The 22,191-nt window shown below is 33.7% G+C and overlaps 1 protein-coding gene and 1 long non-coding RNA gene across 2 annotated transcripts; both read right to left on the bottom strand.

Annotated features, from left to right (window-relative positions):
- Positions 1–16,567: 16,567 nt before the first annotated feature.
- LOC130973453 (uncharacterized) lies at positions 16,568–17,168 on the bottom strand. Its single transcript, XR_009084141.1, has 4 exons — positions 17,125–17,168; positions 16,963–17,049; positions 16,710–16,838; positions 16,568–16,615 (listed from the first exon to the last, which is right to left on the bottom strand). It is a non-coding gene; the product is annotated as an uncharacterized LOC130973453 (long non-coding RNA).
- A 1,438-nt stretch (positions 17,169–18,606) lies between these two features.
- LOC130975224 (uncharacterized) lies at positions 18,607–20,852 on the bottom strand. The gene is made up of 5 exons (XM_057900042.1): positions 20,693–20,852; positions 19,942–20,217; positions 19,339–19,829; positions 18,764–18,873; positions 18,607–18,676 (listed from the first exon to the last, which is right to left on the bottom strand). The coding sequence occupies exons 2-5, from the start codon at positions 20,210–20,212 to the stop codon at positions 18,607–18,609; spliced, it is 942 nt and encodes a 313-aa protein (XP_057756025.1). The 5' UTR covers positions 20,213–20,217; positions 20,693–20,852.
- Between the last annotated feature and the right edge of the window lie 1,339 nt (positions 20,853–22,191).

Raw genomic sequence — 22,191 nt, 5'->3', positions numbered from 1 at the left:
AGTGAGTGCATTGGTGAGTGGGAGCAGCACCATCAGAGACGCACGATTGAGGAGTTACGTAAGTAGCTACTCGGGGTTGTCTAGGCCCAGATGATCGATAGTCACAAACGAAGTGGATGGTGAAGCTCACGTGGTTCCAAAACACAGTTTGTGGAGAACTGGAGCAGGACGCTACAGAGGAGCGCCTGATGAGGTACATGAGAGGGTTCATCATGCAGTTGATAGAGAGTATCCTATTCTCGGATGCCTCTGACTCTCGGGTGCACATCAGGTGACTCCCACTACTAAAGGACCTTGAGACGTATGTTCGGTTATCGTGGGGTTCGGCTGTCCAGGCACGACTGTATCGCTAGATGTACCGGGCCATAGAGCATGGCCAGCGCAATTTAGGATGGTGCGTCAGCTTGCTGCTGTCCTGGGCTTATCACCACATTTCGCTGATACGGCCTGACGACTTTGATACTCGTCGATTTCCCCTGCTGGAGAGGTATTATAGATACTTATAATAATCCTTTATGTTATTATTACTAAGTTAATTATATTGAGGGATAAAATAATAGTGGTTGGCATTGTAGGTGGGTTCAGTACCGACCGGACAATGCCACGGGCGAGAGCAGGCTTAGACATTATAAGCGTACCTTGAACGGGATTGGGATGCTGAATGAAAGTGCAGAATATTCAAGTTTTACATATTTAAGTTTAATGTACTTTTAATAATTGTTTTATTTGAAATTTGAATGTCGTCATTTATATGTGTTGTGAACAGGTTGATTGGTATAGTTCTACCGGCGATAGTTGAGGCGGAGGCCTCATCGGCGGTTGTATGTCCACTGTTTTGCTTTGTTATCGTCATGTGGCATCAGATGGACCGAGTTGTACGTCAATTTGGTGGCCTGCATCACATTTTGACTAGGCCACTAAACATTGACGACATGCACAAGTTGAGTGGTCGGTTTGGCCGCGGGGAGTGGTTCCCACAGCTTTTTAGTGGCTGGCATGAGTTGTGGGATGCTCGGCGAACTTGCTCTAATTACCCAAATAATTTATCGCATCCTGAAAATTAAAGTTAAAAAGTGATATTTGAGAAATTAATTATTTTTTTATTTTATTTGAAAAAAAAAATCCTCAACTTCTTTAACTCTTGTCCTGATTTTTGGACAATATGTAATTTTTCTTTTTTGAAATAAATAATATCTTTGAGAAATAAACATATTTAATAAGATTAGTTAATAGTTAATTACTTATATATATTTTATTTACAAAAAACATTTTTAATAAGATTGGTTAATAAATAATTGTTTAAAATTAATAATGAATCTTTTTAATAATATATCAAAATTATTATTTTCCTTTATAATTGCAATAATTACGTGCATGTTTATTATTTGAGAAAATTTCACTCCCCTCTTATGCGAGATGTTAAAATGACACTCCCCTCTCATCTATTTTATAAATGTACATTCCCTCCCTTTTAACCTTTGAAAAACCTCCTCTTTAATTCATTTTAAATTTTTTGTGTTAACTAATATTAACTTTATCCGTTTTTCAAAAATAAATAAATTATTTTTTGCAAAAATACCCATTAACAAAAATTTTATTTTTCATCATTAAATTTTGCTTACCAAAATACCTTTTAATAAATTATTTTTTTATTGATTAAATTGTATTTTTATCAAAATACTTTTAAAAAATTAATAATTAAATTATTTTTTTCTAAGATACCTACCCTTCAATAATTTTTTAATTATTAAATTGTGATTTTAACAAAATTTTTGTTAATAATTATTTTTATATTTTATTATTAATTTTTCGATATCAATATATATTATTTTAACATTAAATAAAAAAAATCTTATCACTGTTAATATGTATAACAATTAATATATATTGATACTAAAAAATAATTTTACTAACATTTTTTATTTAATGTTAAAATAATATATATAGATATCAAAAAATTAATAGTAATAAAAAATTAATAACGAAAATTTTGGTAAAATTATAATTTAATAATTAAAAAATTATTGAAGTGTATTTTAAAAAAATAAGATAATTATTAAATTGTTTTCAAAATACAATTTAATCAATAAAAGAATAATTTATTAAAGGGTATTTTGGTAAGCAAAATTTAATGATAAAAAATATAATTTTTGTTAATGGATATTTTTTTAAAAAATAATTTATTTTTTCTTAAAAAATGGATAAAATTAACATTAGTTAATACAAAAAGTTAAAAATGGATTAAAGAAGAGGTTTTTTAAAAGTTAGAAGGGAGAAAAATGTACATTTATAAAATAGAGGAGAGAAAAGTATCATTTTAACATCTTGGAGGAGAGGAAAATTGAATTTTCTCTTGTTATTTTCTATATTTTTAAGTATTCAATTTTTGCCTATTAATATTATTGATAAAAAATTAATTAATTATTCTCATTGTCGCAGGTAGATAGATAGTGATGAATATCACATATGAATATATCAAGCAAATAAAAATGCATATCAAATATATTTTTCTTTAAAACAAAGTGACTAAATTATACGGGTATTATTTGTGGAATTTTTTATTAATAAAAGATACATTGTATAAGATTGGTTAATAATTAGTCACTTATATTTTATTCATGGAAAATATTTTTATTAGATTAGCGAATAATTAATTACTCATAATTTATAATAAAATTTTCTAATAGTTTATGAAAAAATTTTTAAGCCTGCTAACCATACAAATTTTTTTGGTTTACAAGTGATACAAATTAGGTCAAGACCAACAAAAAGCACACTCACCCATACGAGTGTGTTAACACACGCGCTACTCAATGATTTTCATAGCGCGCTCACTCACCATTATGGAAGACGCTTCTTCTTCTTCCTCGATCAAAACCACAACCTTTAAGATTCAAACCACGTTCCAAAATTCTGAAGAAAATAACGGAGAGAACCAAGATCTTTCATCTCAAAAATATAGTGAATGAAAGTTTTGAGATCAGAGATACCATCAACATCATCTCCAGTAATGATGTCATCAACATACAAAAGTAGAAGAACAACTCTACGTTCACTTTTACGAATAAAGAGAGCATTCTCATGAGGGTTGTAAGTGAAATCGAGATTGCATATAGTGGTGCTGAACTTGTTAAACCATTCACAAGGAGTTTGCTTAAGACTATAAAGTGCCTTGCGAAAGAGACAGACTTTGCTAAAAGGATAAGGATAACTGGAAGGTGGTTTCATATAGACATTCTTTTTCAAATTTCCATTAAAAAATGTATTCTTCACATTCATCAGAATGAGAGACCATTTTTTTACCGCAGCAATGGCAAAGAAAACTCGAACTGATGTGAGATGTGCAGTAGGAGTAAAAGTCTCTTTATAGTCAATATAATACTCTTGTATACAACCTTGAGCAACTAATTATGCCTTATAACAATCAATAAAACTATCAGAGTGAGTCTTTATCTTGTATACCCATCTACTATCCACAACTTCCTTATCAGAAGGAGGATCATCCAAATTCTAAGTGTGTGGTTTCTAAAGTGCATGGATTTCTTTCTGCAATGTTTGCTGCCAATTTGGATCTATGGAGGCTTCTCTGAATGACTTAGGTTCATGTTGATGAAGAATAGTAGAAAAACAATGATAATCAAGAAGATGAGGAGGTGAATTTCTTATCCTAGAAGAACGAGTAGAAGGAGAAGGCATGACGGTAGAAGCAGGATCATCGTCCAGTCTGGAATCATCGAGAGATGAAGAAGGGAGAAGAGTAAGAGATTGTAGATATTGACTCGAGAAAGAACCTGTAGAATCATCACTAGAAAAAATATCAACATTAGGGTTAGTGAAAAGGGTGACTGAGCAGGAGGAATGGACTCAAAGGAGGATAACCGAGAAAATATGTGATGCTCCCAGAATACAACATGACGAGATATACGAATACATCTAGAGAGAGGATCCTAGCAACGATAACTCTTGTGTTCAGTGTCATAACCAAGGAAAAACACATGCAAGCCCGAGGTTCAAGTTTACTATGTTTATGAGGCTAAAGAAGGACAAAACAGACACAACCAAAATCTCGAAGAGAACTATAATCTGGAGAGTTATGATAAAGATGCTCAAAGGGAGTAATGTTACCAAGGACAAAAGAAAGAAGTCTATTGATAACATGAATACTAGCAAGAATAGCTTCACCCCAAGTAGGCTCAGGACACGAAGAAGAAAGAAGCATTGCACGAACAGAGTCAGGAATGTGAAAGTATTTGCGTTCAACCCGTCCATTTTGTTGAGACGTACCAGTACAAAAAAAAAATCAGATAAAGTACCATATTATGCAAGAAAGGTTAAAAGTTTTGAATCACGGTATTCTATAGCATTATCGTATCGAAAAACCTTAATGACCTTGGAAAATTGAGTTTTAATCATAGTGGCAAAGTTAATATAAATCTGAGGTAGCTCATGGTGATTGGTCATTAAATAAACCCAAGTAAAGCGTGAATAATCACCAATGAAAACGACAAAGTATCGAGCTTCTCCCATAGAAGTGGGAGTGGGGTCCAAACATCAGAGTGGATAAGATAAAAAAGAGAGCAAGCAAGAGATGAATTATTGTGAAAATATAAAGCATGTTGTTTGATAGTTTGACAAGAAATGCAATCAAAAGACTCATTTTTAGCCTAACCCAAAATATTCTGAGACATAAGAAAACGCAATTTTTCTAAGGAGTACTAGATAAGACGATGATGCCACAAGTGAAGGGTAGATGGAGAAGAACCATCATAGAGATTTGGCACAGAAGGATTATGAAGATTCTCGAGTTCAAACAACCGTCCGACCTTATGTTCAATCCCGATGATTTGTCCTGTCCGACAATCCTATACAGGACAACTAGAAAGGAAAAAAGTGACATCAAAATTGAGATCAACAAGTTGACCAACAAAAATAAGATTGAAGCTCAATTTTGGAATATAATAAGTATCAAGGAGATTAAAAGTTGATTGGGAGATAGAATCTTTGTGTGTCGCATGCAAGAGGGAACTGTTAGCAGTATTGGCAGAAGGTGCATTTGTAGTGGTAAACAAAGACGAGAAAATATTATGCAAATGGGATATGTGATTAAAGCAACTAGAGTCAAAATACCATTTAGAATTACCTTGAGGAGTTGAAAAAGCAGCACGAGTATTACCAGAAAGGAAGAGAATATGCTTAAGAAGAGATGCAATATCAGAGAGAGACAGAAGACGGCTTGAGAGGAGCAGAGGTGGTAGATTTAGTAGTAGCAGCAACAGTAGAAGCAGACATATTCTTGAAGAAGTTGGTATGAGAATGATACTCGAGGTGACCAAGACGTGATGGGCGAGTAGGACAGACAGTAAAATGTCCCGAGAGCTTGCAATAATAGTAGAATAGTTGTGGATAATTGTAGCTAATGTGACATTTCTGTTGACATTTGCGACATTCAATAGAAGGACAGTCTGAGAAGAGGTGCCCAGAACGGTTATAGTTTCGATAGAATTTACTCTTTCTATCTGTGACAGCAAAAACATCTGATTTTTTCATAATAGTAGAGACAAATATCAAAGAGAGGAGAGAAAAACTGCAAATTTCGAGCCGAAAATGAGAAAATAGACGGTAGAATCAGAAAGAGCTCACCAAAAATCTTAGAGATGGTCCCATTATTTGCCACGTCAGCTTCCACATCACTAGGGTAGGCCACGTGGCAACGCGTGATTGGACAAAGGAGATGCGTCATTGTTGACGCGAATAGGGAGTTGGCATGCGGGTCGGAGAGGCGAGCCGGGTCGAGTTCGAGGCGGGTTGGAGCGGATCCGCGGGTGTTAGAGGCTTCGATACGTGGCGTTGTCTGGTGCCATTAATCCTGGGCGTGGATCCAACGGTGTCGGATGGCGTTTGGGGAGAGAAAAACCTGATCGGATAACGGTCTTCATGTGGTGCGTGAGGGCACATCCGACGGCGAGTCTGGAGGCGTTAGAATCTTAACAACAAGAAGAGCACGATGGTAGTGGTGGTAACGAACCAAAGCGTCGGAAAAAGGTCGAAAAACGAAGGCAAAGAGCACTGTCAGAAGAGAAAAAAACAAAAGGACTGTGAAACGAATTTTTATGGAAGAAAAGGAACCTATGCTCTTGATACTATATTAGAAACAAGAGACTAAATTAGAGAAAGGATGGTATATTATTGAGTATGTCACCAAAGATATAATACATAGGGGTATATATAGGTGTTAGAAGAATAAAAGTAATAAAAACATACAATCCTACAATTAATATACAGATATTTTATATAAATATAAATGATACTAATTGATCTGAATTAATTTTAGGGTTAAGTATTGTTTTCGTCCCTAAGGTCTGAGGCCAAAATCAAAATCGTCCCCAACCTTTTTTTGTTATTGAAATCATCCTAAACGTTACAAAACGTTATAAAATCGTCCTTTTCTACTTTAGTTTTATTTTTTTTACCAAATCACCCTTAATAATTAATATAAATAATAAATAAAAACAAAACCCTTCCCCCCCCCCCCAACCTGCACCCCCACTCCGTGTTTCTTCCCTTTCTTCTCTCCCAAATCAATCCCACTCCTCACAACATATCGATGTATCCACTCTCCCATTTCCAAAGTACCAACTCCAGTACAAGCAGAAAGCATGGTAGCAGCTACATATATATCCAGCTCCACCTTCTCCTCCTTCCTCATCCTATGAAACAAACCAAAAGCCTCTCGAAACCGATTGTTGCCAACGAAAGCTACAATGACAGCATTCCAAGCAACATAATTCTTTTGTGGCAAGAGCTTGAAAATAGCGAGAGCCTCATCCACAAGCCCCATTGAGCATACCCAGAAATAATAATAGTCCAAGACACAACGATCCTCACAGGCATTCTATCAAATACCTTTCTTGCATCACCCAACAAACCAAAAATAACATACATGTGAGCTAAGGCATTGAGAGCATAAACATCAGACCCAAACCCAAACTTGAGAACATGGGCATGGACCTATCTGCCATGGTGAATTATAGCGGATGGTGATGAGGATTTGATGAGAGATGGAAATGTGAAGTTGTTGGGTGAAAGAGCGTGATAGAGCATGTCAGAGTAGAAGAGGAAGGAAATGGAAGGGGTTTGGGAGAGGGAGAAGGCTCTGATAAGAGTGTTGAAGAGAAAGGTGTCAGGGTTAGGGAGGGTGAAAAAGAGGGTGGCAGTGTAGCGGAGATCACTGTGTGGAAAGAGGGAGGAGAAGATGATGAGAGGGGAGATGGCGTGGTTGTTGGAGGAGAGGCCGAGGCGGATGAGAAGGGAGTGGTGCTGCTTGAGTTCCGCCATCGATGAACATGATGATGGCGATGGTGTATTGATCTTCGGGTGAATGATACAACAACTAATATTATTTTTAATATTATTCTTATTATTTATATTAATTATTAAGGGTAATTTGGTAAAAAAAATAAAATTAAAGTAGAAAATGACGATTTTATAACGTTTTGTAATATTTAGGTTGATTTTAATAACAAAAAAGGTCGGAAACGATTTTGATTTTGGCCTCAGACCTTAGGGGCGAAAACAATACTTAACCCTTAATTTTAATGATTGTCTAACATATTTTATTGTAAGAACATTTCTAATAATATCTTTGTTATAGTCCTAATTTGGACCATACTACTTCAGCTGAAATAAAATTACCTATCTTTGCCCAAAAAAAAAAAGCAATAGTCACAAAAATAAAAGAGGGTGGATGATTTTTATTTTTCAAGAAGAGAAAATGAACGCACACTGCTCCATTTTTCTATCTTTTTCACTTTTTCTTATCTGTGTTTATGATTTCTTATCTACGCCCTTTTGTTTTTTGAGGATTCAAAACAATATTTTTCGTCTAATTCTAAAATTTGTCGATCTAGATCCACTGTCTCCATCGATGGGTGCATGTTTGTCATTGTCTCTCCAGTGCTGCACAACCGAATTTGTATGCGCCTGAATTTGTTGAAGAGCTCTTGTCAATTTAATTAGGACTAGATGCAGGAGAGTTAAGAGAGGGAGGGGTGATGATCCCTAATTTTTTTTCCTGAATGAGTTTATTAACAAATTTTGCGATAATTAATTATTAATTGTTAACATATATCATCATTAAATATAATACTTTCCATAAATTACATTGTTAAGAGTAACACAAAAAAATTAATGTCAAAATGCAGAACCCGCTGTGTTGGTATATTTACGCCAAAATGCTATGTATTTAAAAATAATAAAATAAATAAATAATTCTACGCATAAAATAAAGGACAATTTTCTTAAATAAATAAAGTGAAGGAAGATTTTATCCAATTATACATTTTTAAATACCAAGACGCAAATATATTTGTTCATAATTCTATAGAAACCGCTATTAATAGTAGCGGATTAGGAGAGAACGTAAACTGCTGTTAGTATAGCAAATGGCATAAATGTATACTTAAAAAGGAATAATATAAAATATTAGGAGAGAACGTAAATTACTGTGAATTAAGAGTTAATTTAAAATTCAATTTGAAACTCGTTCATATTAGTAATAATATTAAATATATAATTCAGTATAGCAAATGGCATAAATATGTACTTAAAAAGGAATGAAAATGAAATTTCTTCATTAGCCATCTACAAAATTATGATATAGTTAACTTAAAAATAAAACAAAAAAAAACTAAACATTATTTTTTTAAAAAACAATATTAATGCTTTAATTTAGTAAAATTTTGTTGAAAATGATAAATAGGTCTCTAACCTTTTGTTTTGTTGATATTTTTGTCCTTGACCATTTAAAAATACTTTTAAATTCTTCACTTCTTTAAAAATTAGACAGATTAGTCCCTCCGTACAAATGCTTTCGTCAGACCCAACTTTTAAGGAGGAACTAATCTGTTCAACTTTTAAAAAGGTGAAAGACTTAAAAGTATTTTCAAATGGTCAAAAACAAAAATATCTGCAGTACAAAAGATTAAAAACCTATTTATCTTTTTCTTTAAAAAATATTATGTATTTGATTGTACCAGTAATTTTAAAATTAATTTTTTTTAAAGCAAGCATAAAAAAATTTTAAAAAATTAGTTTGTGCTTATTAAATTTAAAAACTTTTAAGTATAAAATCATATATAAATATTTAAATTCTAAAAATTATTTTGACAAACACAAATATTGATACATATATTTTTTAAAATTTATTTTTATTTAATTTACTAAATATAAATACTACCATTTTTATAAAATTATCTTTTAAATATGAGTTCTAATAATAAGTAATAACTAATAAGTAAGGCTACAACACAAGATTCGAAAAGATTTGGGAAAAATCAAATTAGTCCATTTTTCCCTCATTTCAGACCCATGTATTTAATTTGCAAATCAAACAATCAATTATTTATATTTTATTACTTTTAAATTTAAAAATATTATTTATATATTAAAATTAGTCACTAAAATCAATCACCAATATATTTATATTTTAACATATATTTTATAATGGTGACTGACTTTAATAACTAATTTTAATATACATTTAATATAATTCTTTTAAATTTTATTAAACCAATGCTAAAACACGAGATTCCATAATATTTGGAAAATCAAATCGTTCCCTTTTTTTTTTTTTTTGCATTTCAAACCCATATATTTAATTTGCAAATCAAACAATCAATGATTTTTCATTCAAAAAAGGTAATAATAATTAATTGAGATGAAATTGTGAAACTATAAAAGACAACCAAAACTGTGTTAAAATACCATAGGTAAATTCAAGAATTGATCATCAAGGTAGCATTCGATTTTCCAGAAAAAGAAATGGCTGCTATGAACAACAAAACTATCATCATACTCCTCTTCCTTGCTCTGGTTTCTCATTGTAATTACCTTTTTACTTTTCAAATGCTTGAATTTCTATTCTCTCTTTATTTCTCTTTGTTTTTTTTTTTCATTTTATTACAAACTTGAAAGTTCCAAATTTATATACTTACAACTATATTATATTTATATAAAAAATTAGTCATTATATAAAATATATGTTAGATTATAAAATAAATATAAAATATAAAATAATATAAATAGTAATCACAAGTGATTTAAAAAGATATGTGTATATGATATTTTTTGTTTCGACTAATGATTTAAGTTTGTTTGTTATTTGGTGAAAATATGTGTATATTTCAGGCTACAGTCAGTGCCAATTGAGTGATCTTAGGATTGAGCAGAAACCAACAGGGGTGAAAGTGCAGGAAAAACAAGAGTGGCAAGTTTCTATAACGGCCAATTGTCCATGTACTTTTTCCAATGTGATTCTAAATTGTTCAGGATTTCAAACCGTGGAGCCTGTTGACCCTTCAATTTTGAGAGTTCAGGGACAAAACGGTCTTCTTGCCAATGGTAACGCTGTCTCCAGATCTAACCCTGTTACCTTCAGATATGCACGGGACACTTCTTTTTCCTTTATACTTGTTAATGCACAAATTACATGCTCTTAATTTCTCAATGCCCAAAAATCTTGTATTCTTATATTATATAATTAAGGAATAAAGATTTTATTCAATTGAAAGAAATATCTTTAATTGTAATTTAGGAATGCCATTCCTCTTTTATTTTTGACTGTCCAATTTTGGACATTTGTATTTCTTTTCTTTTATTTAAATAAAATGCATCTATTGCCTTAAAAAAAAGAAATATCTTTAAGAAATAGAAATAAAATAAAAAAAAGAGTGAAAAATATTTTGTCTTTGTATATACTTATAAAATCTCTATACTAGAGTCAAAAAAGTTGGTTATACAAAACTAAATATGATGAATATTGTATACAACAATATTTAGAAACAATAAAAAATTACTCTAAACAGTTCAAAATTATTTTATTTAATATTAATTAATTATTGTTAAAATAATTATATAATTTTATAATAACTTAATAAGTGTATAACTTTAAATCTTTTATATATATATATATAATTACGAATGCTAAATTAAATAAAACAACTTTAATTATTGTCTACCTCTCATCAATTGTATATAATATCAGTTAAGAATTATTATTTCCGTATTCTACCTATGCTATCATTACTATTAATATGTTTAGTTTAATAGTTAATTTATTTAATAATAAAAAGAATTTAAAAATTTTCAGAATAATATATGATTACTCACAATGGGTATGTTATTTAATTATCGTTATACTTTAGTAATATTTTATATCATCCTCTAATATTTATGGAGTTTTTATTCATCTATCCTCAAATTAAGCTAAATAATTAAATTATATAAATTATAATATTCAAATAAATATGTCAAATAAAAAATATATAAATTGAATCAAATCAGAGAAATTTAAAGTGGTAAAGAATAAATTTTATAATTGTGATTAGATATGTATCCCCCTAAAATTACTCGAACTACAATAATATATAAATGTCTAATAGCAAAAACTGATCATATCATTATATTAGAACTAACAGAAGTATATAAATAACAGAGGATGTGAGTTTGTTTTAGAAAATCTAAAGCAGGAGAGATTTTTCTACATACAGTCGTGAGAGAGGAATAGAGATTTGGTCAAAGCTGGAAAGAAAGATAACATGTGTCTATCTAAATAGTGTGGCTCCAGTCAAAAAAAAAAAAAAAGAAAGTATGACTGAAGATAAGTAGATTGTATTTCTATTATTTTATTCATGCATTTCTTTTCGGTTGTGTTATTGCTAGTTGTTTTTGTATTTCCAATTTTAGGAGGTGATTTATGTCTTAGATGTATGCTGTTGGGTTGGTTTAATTTGTACGTTGAGATAGACACATGTTCCTCTCTCCACGTTTGTGATCATGAGAGAGTGCGCAGAGTAATCTGTTAAAATCCAAATCAATTTAATTTAAATGAAAAATAATTAAAATCACACTAATTTAAATTTGATTGGATTCTAATTTTTACAAATCGTTGAATCGAATCGAATTTTGGATCTACTTTTTTAACTGATTCAATTCAATTTAAACCGCACAATGTGCTATAATATTATTATTTTATTATTATATTTATAATCGGAAAAGCTCTGCATACAAGCCATTAGGGCTTGTATGCTTTACAAGTTTATTAAACAATAAATTTAAAATACGCGCTCCTCCACGTACGTTGATTACACGCGCTATATAATATCCCGCGTATATCTAACTTCCAATTTTAAAATATTTGTTTCCTTCTTCGTTTTCGTTATTTTGAGATTTGGTTGTTCTTTTTCTCGCGCGTCTTCCCTCATTCTTCTCCATCGATCTTTTCCTCTCCTTTTCTCACTGGTATGTTCTTCGTTTACATTATCTTTTTCTCTCTCTGCAACTCGAGCTTCGTTTTCTCTTTTGATTTGTTGTTTTCTGAAATCAAAGTTTGAACTCGTTTTGAAGATAATGGATCCTTCAAGCTCAGATTGTGTGATGAATCCAGGCGAAGTGGATTATGAATTTGAATCTAACGAAGTTCCTGAGGTTTGATTTACAGTAATTTGTATAGCATTGTGTAGTTTAAAAATTGCTCAACATTGTTTAATTACCTGGAATTTATAGCAGACGCTCGGGTGTAGATCAACTCTTCTTTGGGTGTATTTTAGCTATAAGTGTGGGTGTATATACACTTTACTGGTTTTTTGTTATTTTTAATTGAGTTGTTGTTGTTCAGGTGTATTATATCAGACATGATTGGGTGTGTTTTTAGTTTTTGACATGGTGTATTCTGCAGCCTGTGTATTGACAGTTTATGGCTTTAAAGGTCATTCTGTAGTTGAGTTGTTTCGGTTCGGGTGTATCATATTAGACATGATTGGGTGTATTTGTATCATATCTATGGGTGTATTCACAGTTCTGACACGGTGTATTGTGCAGCCTCTCTCGGTTGTTGATGACGAGCTTGTTCCGAAGGTCGGAATGACCTTTACCACCCATGAAGATGCTGGAAAATTTTACAGGAACTACGCCAAGGCTGCAGGTTTCTCTACAAGAGTTCGGTGCACAAATAGGAAGGGAAACGAGATTAAGAATCAACTGATTACATGTAGCAAAGAGGGAAAATGGAAATCTAAAATATCTCCAACCGAAAAGACCAATCTGACAGCCGGTTTAAACTGTCCTGCAAGAATTTATATACACACATTGAAGGATGTCGGTTCTTGGATCATTTCAAAGGTTGTGCTGGATCATTCACACCCCTGCTGTCCAAGCAAAGCAGAGATGCTCAAACAGCACAGGGAACTAAGCATGTCCATTCGTCGTACGATAGAGAATAACGACGAGGCCGGTATCAGACCAAGCAAAACCTACCAATCATTTGTTGCGGCTGCCGGGGGTCACCGCGAGTTAAATTTTATCGAAAAGGACGTGAGAAATTACATTACCAGGGAAGTGCGGAATGTTTCCGAACAAGAAGATGCAAAGGAATTCGGAAAATATTTCTTAAGAATGAAAGAGAAGAATCCGAATTTCTTTTTTGAGCTCGAACTCGAGGAGGATCAATCGATTAAGCTGGCTTTTTGGGCCGACGCAAGAAGCAGAGCCGCGTTTGAGTATTTCGGAGACGTCATTTCATTCGACACCACCTACAATACTAACAGGTAACAAACTGTCCCTGTTTATGATGCTAAATTAATTTATTTTTACGAATCCGCAGCAGAGGTGTATATTGGCTGTTTCATTGGGTGTATTCGAAACATTTGTTAGGGTGTACCTAATGATTTTGCATTCTGGACCATGGTAATTCGTTTCAGGTATAATTTAGTCTGTGGTTCTTTTGTCGGGGTGAATCACCACGGTCATTCAACACTTCTCAGATGCTCTTTGATGAAGAACGAAGAAATTGAATCATTCAAATGGTTATTTCAATGCTGGCTTCGTTGCATGGGAGGAAACGCTCCGAAAGGGTTTCTCACCGATCAGTGCGCATCAATGAAAAGGGCTTTAGAGGCATGTATGCCAACAACAGTTCACCGCTGGTGTATTTGGCACATCATGAAGAAGATTCCAAGCAAATTAAACGGGTACAAGGGACATGCCGATATCGAACAACAAATGAGCCATGTTGTTTGGAACTCTCATAGCAAAGACTCATTCGATAGGAATTGGAACGATTTTCTGGTGAATTTTGGTCTTGCGGACAATAAGTGGCTTTCAGGTAATGTGTTTTTAAAATCTGCAGCAGAGGTGTAAATTATACGATCTCTCGGGTGTATTTTACAGTGTGTGTTTGGGTGTATTATGCATATCTGTACGAAGACCGTCACATATGGGTTCCTATCTATCTGGACCACCACTTCTGGGCAGGGATGAGAAGCACACAAAGGAGCGAGAGCATGCATTCATTTTTTAACAAGTACATCACCCGGAACAGCTCGCTCATTCAGTTCGTCAAACAGTACGATAATTGCCTCGGAAGCAGGGAGCAAGCAGAGAGAGAATCAGATGCTGCAGATTTTCATACGGTCATACCGTGTGCAACCAAATCCTCCATCGAAGCTCAGTTTCAAGATGCGTACACTCACGCAAAGTTTAGGGAAGTCCAAGCCCAATTCAGAGGAAAGGCAAATTGCATCACCAGATTAAAGAATTCCGCTCTAGGCTATTCAGTATACGAAGTCGGAGAACAAGTTTCCAGCTCAATATTCGACAAGTTCGCGATTACCTACGATTCAGTTGCAGCCGAGGTAAAATGCCAATGCTTATTATTCGAGTCGAGAGGGATACTGTGCCGTCATGCACTAAGCGTGTTAAGCTTCGAACAAATAAGCCAAGTGTCCCCTAGATACATACTGGAACGATGGAGCAAGAAGGTAAAGAGGCAACACACACACATCAAGAGCAGCCACGACGAGCCACTAATGGAGCCAAGAAGCAAGAGGTTCGACCAATTGGTTTTTCGTTCGCAAAATATTTGTGAATTTGCCTCTGAATCGGAGGAGCTGACTGCAATTCTGCACCGTGCGTACGATAACGTCATGGCCGAGATGGAAGCATTAAAAGCCAAAAGGAAGGGGACATCATCTTTATCCCACGAAGACGCCAACTTGGAATCCGTTAACGAGCTTCAAAGCCCGCCAAGGATTCGAACAAGAGGACGTCCAAAAAACAGGCTAGGTTCAAAGCTCGAGAAACAGATTGCAAATGCCACAAAGAAGAAGAAGACGAAAGTTTTAAGCGAGCTAAATGTAATGTTCTTTAAATTTGTGGCGATTGAGTTTATTTTTCTAGTTAATAGTTTAGCTAATGCGGGAGTGTTATATTCAGATAAACCTGTTTGATGCTGCATAAGCGGCGCATTCAAATTGCAGCCAATATCATGGACAAGTTATAAATTATCAGCTCAGGGTACCAGCAGCAGGGGATAACTCTTTGGGTGTATAGTTATAAAGAGTATGGGTGTAAAAGCTCTGTTTCTTTTGGGTGTATTTTTGTTAATTGACAATTTACATATAGACACATATAGATACATATAGAACAAAAGCTGTAAAAATTCACAGGTTATGGGCGTATATTTCAGTTGATGTTTTTCTTCATATTTTAGTACATGTAATTCATTCATTTTGAATACAGCACACACAGTTGGGTGTATATTTTATTCAACCTCGGGTGTATTATTAGACTTGGATTGAGTGTAACAGTTTATAATTTGCGTTCACCACCTGTAATACAGTTTTTAAGTACATCACAGACAGTTTACCAGCACAGATAGTTTAACTATGGGAAAAAATATACATGGAATAGAAGTTGTTGATAATTGGCAAATATTTACATCATTTGTTTAAATTACAAACTACGCAGCAGTTGGATTAACCAGTTTCTATATCAGCAGAATTAATCTGACAAAACGGACTCAATAATACAGAGGATGGCTTCGACAGCCTTATAGCACTACTCTCTCTAATTGCCCGATCTCTCTGTTTATTCATCTCACTGAATAGTATCCGGGAAGCATACTCCACTCTATAGTGGTCCACCTCCTCCTACAATTAAAAAGTATGTTATGTTTAAACGGAAATATTAATTCAGTAAAGTAATACAGAGTTATATAGTTCTAAAGACAGTTACCTGTGTCCAATTATCCCATTCATACTTCCCCTTTTTAATATTTTCCGGATCAATTAACTCAAGCCACTTCATAACGTAGATAGCACAGTCATAGCTGAAAACGAAGAAAATAAATTACAAATCTCATTTAGGAAAGTTTAATGTTCAGACTCACAAATTTATACCTTGTTTTTTGCCCTGATATTTTAACATATGATGCTTTAATTTCCTTTTCCTTCTCGCCTTTCTCTAGAGGTTTCCCGCCGGCATATGTTATCAATCTTGAAAGTACATATCCCTTAAATACCAAAACAAATCAGTAATACACCCGAATGAATGCACAGGATACACCCAACTGAATATGAAATATACACCCAACACAACCTTCGAAATAGACCTATCTATTAAAGTAAAGAAGACAGAGGCAACTTACAGTGAATTTATTAATTTCCTTTCTCTCATCGCTTGGAGCTTTTTTGTGTAGCGGGTCAAGTATTTGACATTTTCGCTTTGTTGTATTTATCAGCCATAACCACCAATGTCCCGAGTGGCAAACAGGAGCAAAAATCTGAAGGATTGCCACATTTCAACAGTGTGTTATTTTATTTGGCATATAAGTAAATAAATAAGCGTACTAACAAATTTAGCAAACCAAAACTTACATATGGATGCGAACTTAATTTTTTTCTATCTATGAAGTGAATGAAACTCGGGTAGGCTTCCACCCTGAATTCCTTTTCCGTTTTCGGGGATATGAATTCCCCCCTTGGGTGATCCGAAAGTGCCATGCTCTGCAAGAATTGCGATACAAGAAATGAAATACTGAAAATACACAACTTACACCCAATCTAAGCTAAAAAATACACCCAAATCAATGTATAAAATACACCCAAAGTTCGTAGAAGTAACACTTACCACAATATCGGGGGGGAGACAGTATATTTGTTCCTGAAACCTCTTTTCATTTTTCTGGTTTAGGATGAGGCAGATGGCAGATACAATCTAGAAATCAATTTTAAATTAATAAACATTGCAGTTGATTTTGGTGTAAAAACATTAATGTTAGTCTAAAATTACCTGAGATTCTATATCACTTTTTGCCTGGAGGGATGCAAGGTGCGTTCTCATCAAAATGTATTCTCCTTGGCCAATCAGAGTGCATATCTCCTCAAACTCGTCAGTATCGCCTTTTGCATCTTCCTTCAGTCTCGTCCCCCAGGTATAGCACTTTTGTTTCATATCATCCGGAATTTGATTTATTCCCCCAGGAGTTTCAAACTTTGCAGAACTTTCTCCCCCAGTCTCCCTCTGAATTTGTGGACTTTCGTTTGTTCCCTTCGCCGCATTGCTTGCTAATTTTTGGACCAAAGTGTCTAATTGTTCTAGCATACTTGCAGTTTCTGGAGATTTTTCCCTTTCTGTCTCCTGCGTTGACGCCCCCTCCTGGCTTGAATCAGTCAGTCCAAGGCTGAATGATGGCATCCCTGAATCTGTTTTAGGAACATAGGTTGCTGTCCGTGCCATCATCAACAGGGCAGCAGCGTCTTCTGCGACTGGATGACTGTGTCATGATGTATAAGAATAAGAGTAAGAATAATAATATACGGATGATAAGCAAAGATTGATTTTAGTCTGATGAACTTACATTTTAGTTGGAGCTGGGGGAAGCGTGGGTGTGGTTTCTTGAAGTTTCTTGGGGGATTCAGGAGTGCTGCACAGTAACACAAAATTAATCATGGCGTAAAGAAAAAATTGATCAGGAACAATATACACCCAAACTGTATGCAAATATACGCCCAAACCCTAAACAAATATACACCCAATACTATTTCTTACTTTTCTGTAGTCCCTTCAATCCGTAGCATAGGGGTTGGTTCGAAATCTGTCTCAGGGGTTGTTTGGGATGCCGGCACAAAAACCTGGATCGGGACTCTAAACAAGAAGAAAAAATGAAAGGTTAACAACGCCTTTGAAAATAATAAGGTTATAAGGTTGAAATATTCTTGAAAAACTCACATTGCAAGCGCTTCCGACGGTGTTTGTTCCCTCACAACCATCATATTCGAGTCAGTCGGACTCAATCTAAAATAACGCAAAAAAGGTAAAAAATACACCCGAACAATTCAAAAAGAAGACAGGCTCTGTTTTTTGAGAACTTACATAGTTGCAGTTTTTGCTTTTTTTTGCTGCCTTTTTTTTCTTGAATAAAATAATAAAGGGCTTTTTTTTCTAAAAAAAATATATACAGAATTAGAAGTAGAAGGTAATAGAAGAACAAAAGTAACGGTTATTTGAAAGAGAAATTACATGCTCTGCGATGGCTGGTTTACGCTACTCTCACTACATTCATAAAATAAGATGTTAACAAAAATAATTACGATGATAGACCGTAATATAGCTTACGAGGTACTGTACCCGTTAAAGTATTGATCTTCTTCAGGAAGTGAATCCTCCACAACTACTTTTTTCTTTTCTTGTTGTGTTCTGGGTGGAAAAAAAAAGAATACCAATCAGAAATAAAAAATTAATTTTATCACAGAATATTAATGAAAGAAGTGCTTACTCTTTTGGTGTTGTTTTTGGTTTTTTCTTTTTCTTCTCCCTCTCCGCAAGTGATGATTCTTCACTCCTATAAGTTAATAATAGACACTTCAATTAATACACAAAATCTTTATAATGAAGCCAAAAGAAAGGAGTAATAATTTCAGGACATTACTCATCACTTGGTTCAGATTCAGATTCTGAATCAGAATCTGACTCCTCTTGCCTCTGCTTTCTTTTTCTTGAGTCCATTCTGGAAGGCAAAGATTCATCATTTAGAACATACTAAAAATACACCCAAATGAATTCACAAGATACACCCAACTGAATATTAAATATACACCCAACGCAGCAAACGAAACACACGCTGCTAAATAAACTACATACACCCAACGTGATCAAACAAAATACACCCAACTCGAAAAAAAAATTACACCCAAGTATGGTTCTTACTTTTTTCCCTTTTTGCTGGGGTGTTTTCTTCCTGAATCCTCTGAGTCTTCTTGAGCCTCAAACTCAGAGGTAGAAGTGTCACTGTCAGTAGTTTCTGTCTCCGAAGACGAAGTTGGACTCGCCTTCCTTTTTTTGTTTTTTTGATTTCTTGTTTTTTTTCTTTTTTTTCTTTTTTTTTCTTTTTTTTTTCATTTTTTCTCTTGTCTCTGCGATCTTCAGAATCCCCTGAAACATGAGATATTTTAGTTAGCAGCATTCAGGTAAATAAAATACACCCAACTTATTATGTTTACTTACCAAAATTTCCTGTCTTTCTGTAGACATTCTTTCCACCAACTGCTCCTTAGTCCAGTTGGCAATCCAGGGCTTTGGTGGTCTTTGAGTCCTGTTTTTGCCTTTGTTTTTTGAAAGATGAAAGTAGATTATCATGAGGGCGAAGAGGCAGCCATTAATTGATTTCTTCTTCTTCTCCTGGTAGTCTGTGATGCCCTTGATCATGAAGGTCAAAACATGCCCCCCCCAGTTTCTCTCTGATATGCCATCCATCATAAAAATTGGGGCCAGGTGCACGGGCGATATTTTGTTTATCGTCGTTGGCAAAAGGAACGCCATCTGTATGTAGAGGATGAATATCCTCTTGAACATCAGGCGTTCCTCTTCGTTGCCAACGTCGATTTCCATCATTTCATCAGTAAGACTTTTGAGGGTCTTACCCTGGAATCTTCTATAAATTATTTTGTCATCATCAGAAAGTTTCTTATAGTCAACTTTCTCAGGAAATAGATCTCCTACAAAAAGGAAGACAACAAAATATCCAAGTCGGTTCAAAAACACCCAAGCATCAACTTATATAGACCCAAGCAACAACTTAATATACACCTATAATTTTAAGCTAGTTACCTGTTGCATTGATGCCAAGTGCATGACCTATTTTTCTTGGTGTTATTTGGAAAGAACCATATCCTGTCTTCAGTTTGTTCTCCCCAAGTTTGAAGTTGTTTGCCAGCTCCCTTAAGAGTTGGTGATCCACCCTTAGTGGTGGGATGTGCATCAACCCACCGAATCCAAGATCCCTCACAATTGCCTTCTTCTCCTCAGTCATGTTTCTGAACTTATCACTCAGGAGATGTGTGGCACACTTAAGGTCTTTTGTTTGGTTTCTTGCTGCCATTTTCTCTGAAACGAACAATACACCCAAAGATAACAGTAAGATACACCCATATATATATGAGTCAGATACACCCATTAATAACAATAAGATACACCCATTGATAACAGTAAGATACACCCATATATATGATTCAGATACACCCAAAGATATCAGCAAGATACACCCATTGATAACAGTGAGATACACCCATAGATATTATTCAGATACATGCGTATAGATATTAGTCAGATCACTCAACCATGCTTCAATATCAAGCCACATTACAAGGTTAAGCAGTATACACCCCCGAATATACGGAATAAACCCCCAAAAATCAACAACAATAACAGGAGAACTTAGAACAACAACGTAGAACGACGTAGAACTTAGAAGAACGACGTAGAACTTAGAACATTGTAACAAAGAAGCAAGAATAATAGTAAACCCTAGAAGAACGACGTAGAAGAAAAGTAAAATATACAGGAATCTTAATGAACTTACGTTGAGTATTGTTGCTTTGTTTTCTGTTCAGATTCTTCACGGAGAGTTTGATGGTGTTTTGATGGAGGTTTCGAAGAACGATTTATATATTTTGAACTTTGATTTTCGCTCGAAAATGGGAGGGTTTCCTTGTTTTCGAAGTGCCTTGAGAAATGGAAGAAGTGGAAGAAGTGGAAGAAGTGGAAGAGTCTGCCATACGTAACCGTCTGAGTGTTGGGCGCGTGACTTTGACGCGCCATGTTATCTCTTTTGGTGCGCGTGATTTCTCTTTGGGCTGGGCCAACTTGTATGCTTGTAGGCTTGTATGTGTAGCAGGCCCGATTTATAATATGTTCAATTTATTATATATTTTTATATTATTCATATATTATTATTATTTAATAAATTTTTATGCTCAAAATATGATTTATTTATTTATTTTAACTAATTTATAATTTTATTTCTATTATTATATTATTATTAATTTTTATTGTTGATACTTGTTATGTTTATTTAAAATTTGATGTTGAGATTTATTATATATATTTAATTTTTTTAATTTATAAAACTGTAAATCTAAACCAATTCAAACCGCTTAAAATTGGATTGAATCGAATCGAATTTAAAAAAAAAAGTCGCCAATCTAAACTGCATCACAAATAAAATTAATATTAAAATTGAATAAATTTTTAACTCGAAATCAATTCAAATCGCACTACAAATACTTCTAGTAAAAAAGTGTTTAACGGTAGACTTTAAATATTATAATGATAACTAATAAAAATAGAAAAGTTCTATGGTGTGAATTCAATATATATTATTCACATGTTCGGATCTTATGTGAAAGAGTTCACAATGAAGCAAGTGTGTGAAAGTTTAGGTGTGACAAGATACCCTTGCATCATGCATGCGGACAACCACAGAAATGCTGCAGAAATTGTCTCTTGATTTAACTGTCATTAGGATGTTAATGAAAAAGTAATCTGTTTTGTTTGTGTATAATTTTCTTTTTGGGCTTTTATAGCTGAGGCCTTTTTATTCGGTTGGGTTAAGAGGATTGAGTAGATGCATTTTTTTTGTTTTTCATATATATTAAGATATACTTGTCTAAAAAACTTATACTTAACTCAGATTGTCCATAAGAAATATTTTTAAAAAACAAAAAAGAAGTTTGAAAAGATTTTATTCTAGGACCGAAAAATAGAAATTAATGTTGATAAAAAAAGGTGAAGAAGGTCTCTCTCACAAGACCAAAAACAAAAAGAATAACGTATTTCTCATCTCTCACATATTCTCAGTCTCACTCATCATGTAATTCTGAATGAGTGATATTTATTAAATAGACATATTATTTACTTTATCAATGCAATTAAGATTGTCAATTTTTTTTCTTACGCATGATATCTTACAACATAAAAAACATGAAAAAATGGCCTAAAGAACCGTTAGTAAATATTCATTATTAAACAAAAATATTTAATAACAAACTTATTAATAAGATGTAAATTTATTAATAACAA

Source organism: Arachis stenosperma, chromosome 4 (assembly GCF_014773155.1).
Source record: "Arachis stenosperma cultivar V10309 chromosome 4, arast.V10309.gnm1.PFL2, whole genome shotgun sequence".
NCBI lineage: Eukaryota > Viridiplantae > Streptophyta > Magnoliopsida > Fabales > Fabaceae > Arachis > Arachis stenosperma.
This window is presented reverse-complemented; position numbering and strand designations above follow the sequence as displayed.

Coding starts and splice junctions, on each gene's coding strand:
- LOC130975224 (XM_057900042.1), bottom strand. CDS start 20,212: ATGGCAGCAAGAAACCAAACAAAAGACCTTAAGTGTGCCACACATCTC. Junction 19,830..19,941: donor ACTTGGCATCAATGCAACAG/GTAACTAGCTTA, acceptor TCCTTTTTGTAG/GAGATCTATTTCCTGAGAAA. Junction 18,874..19,338: donor CAGAAAGACAGGAAATTTTG/GTAAGTAAACAT, acceptor GTGTATTTTTAG/TATGTTCTAAATGATGAATC.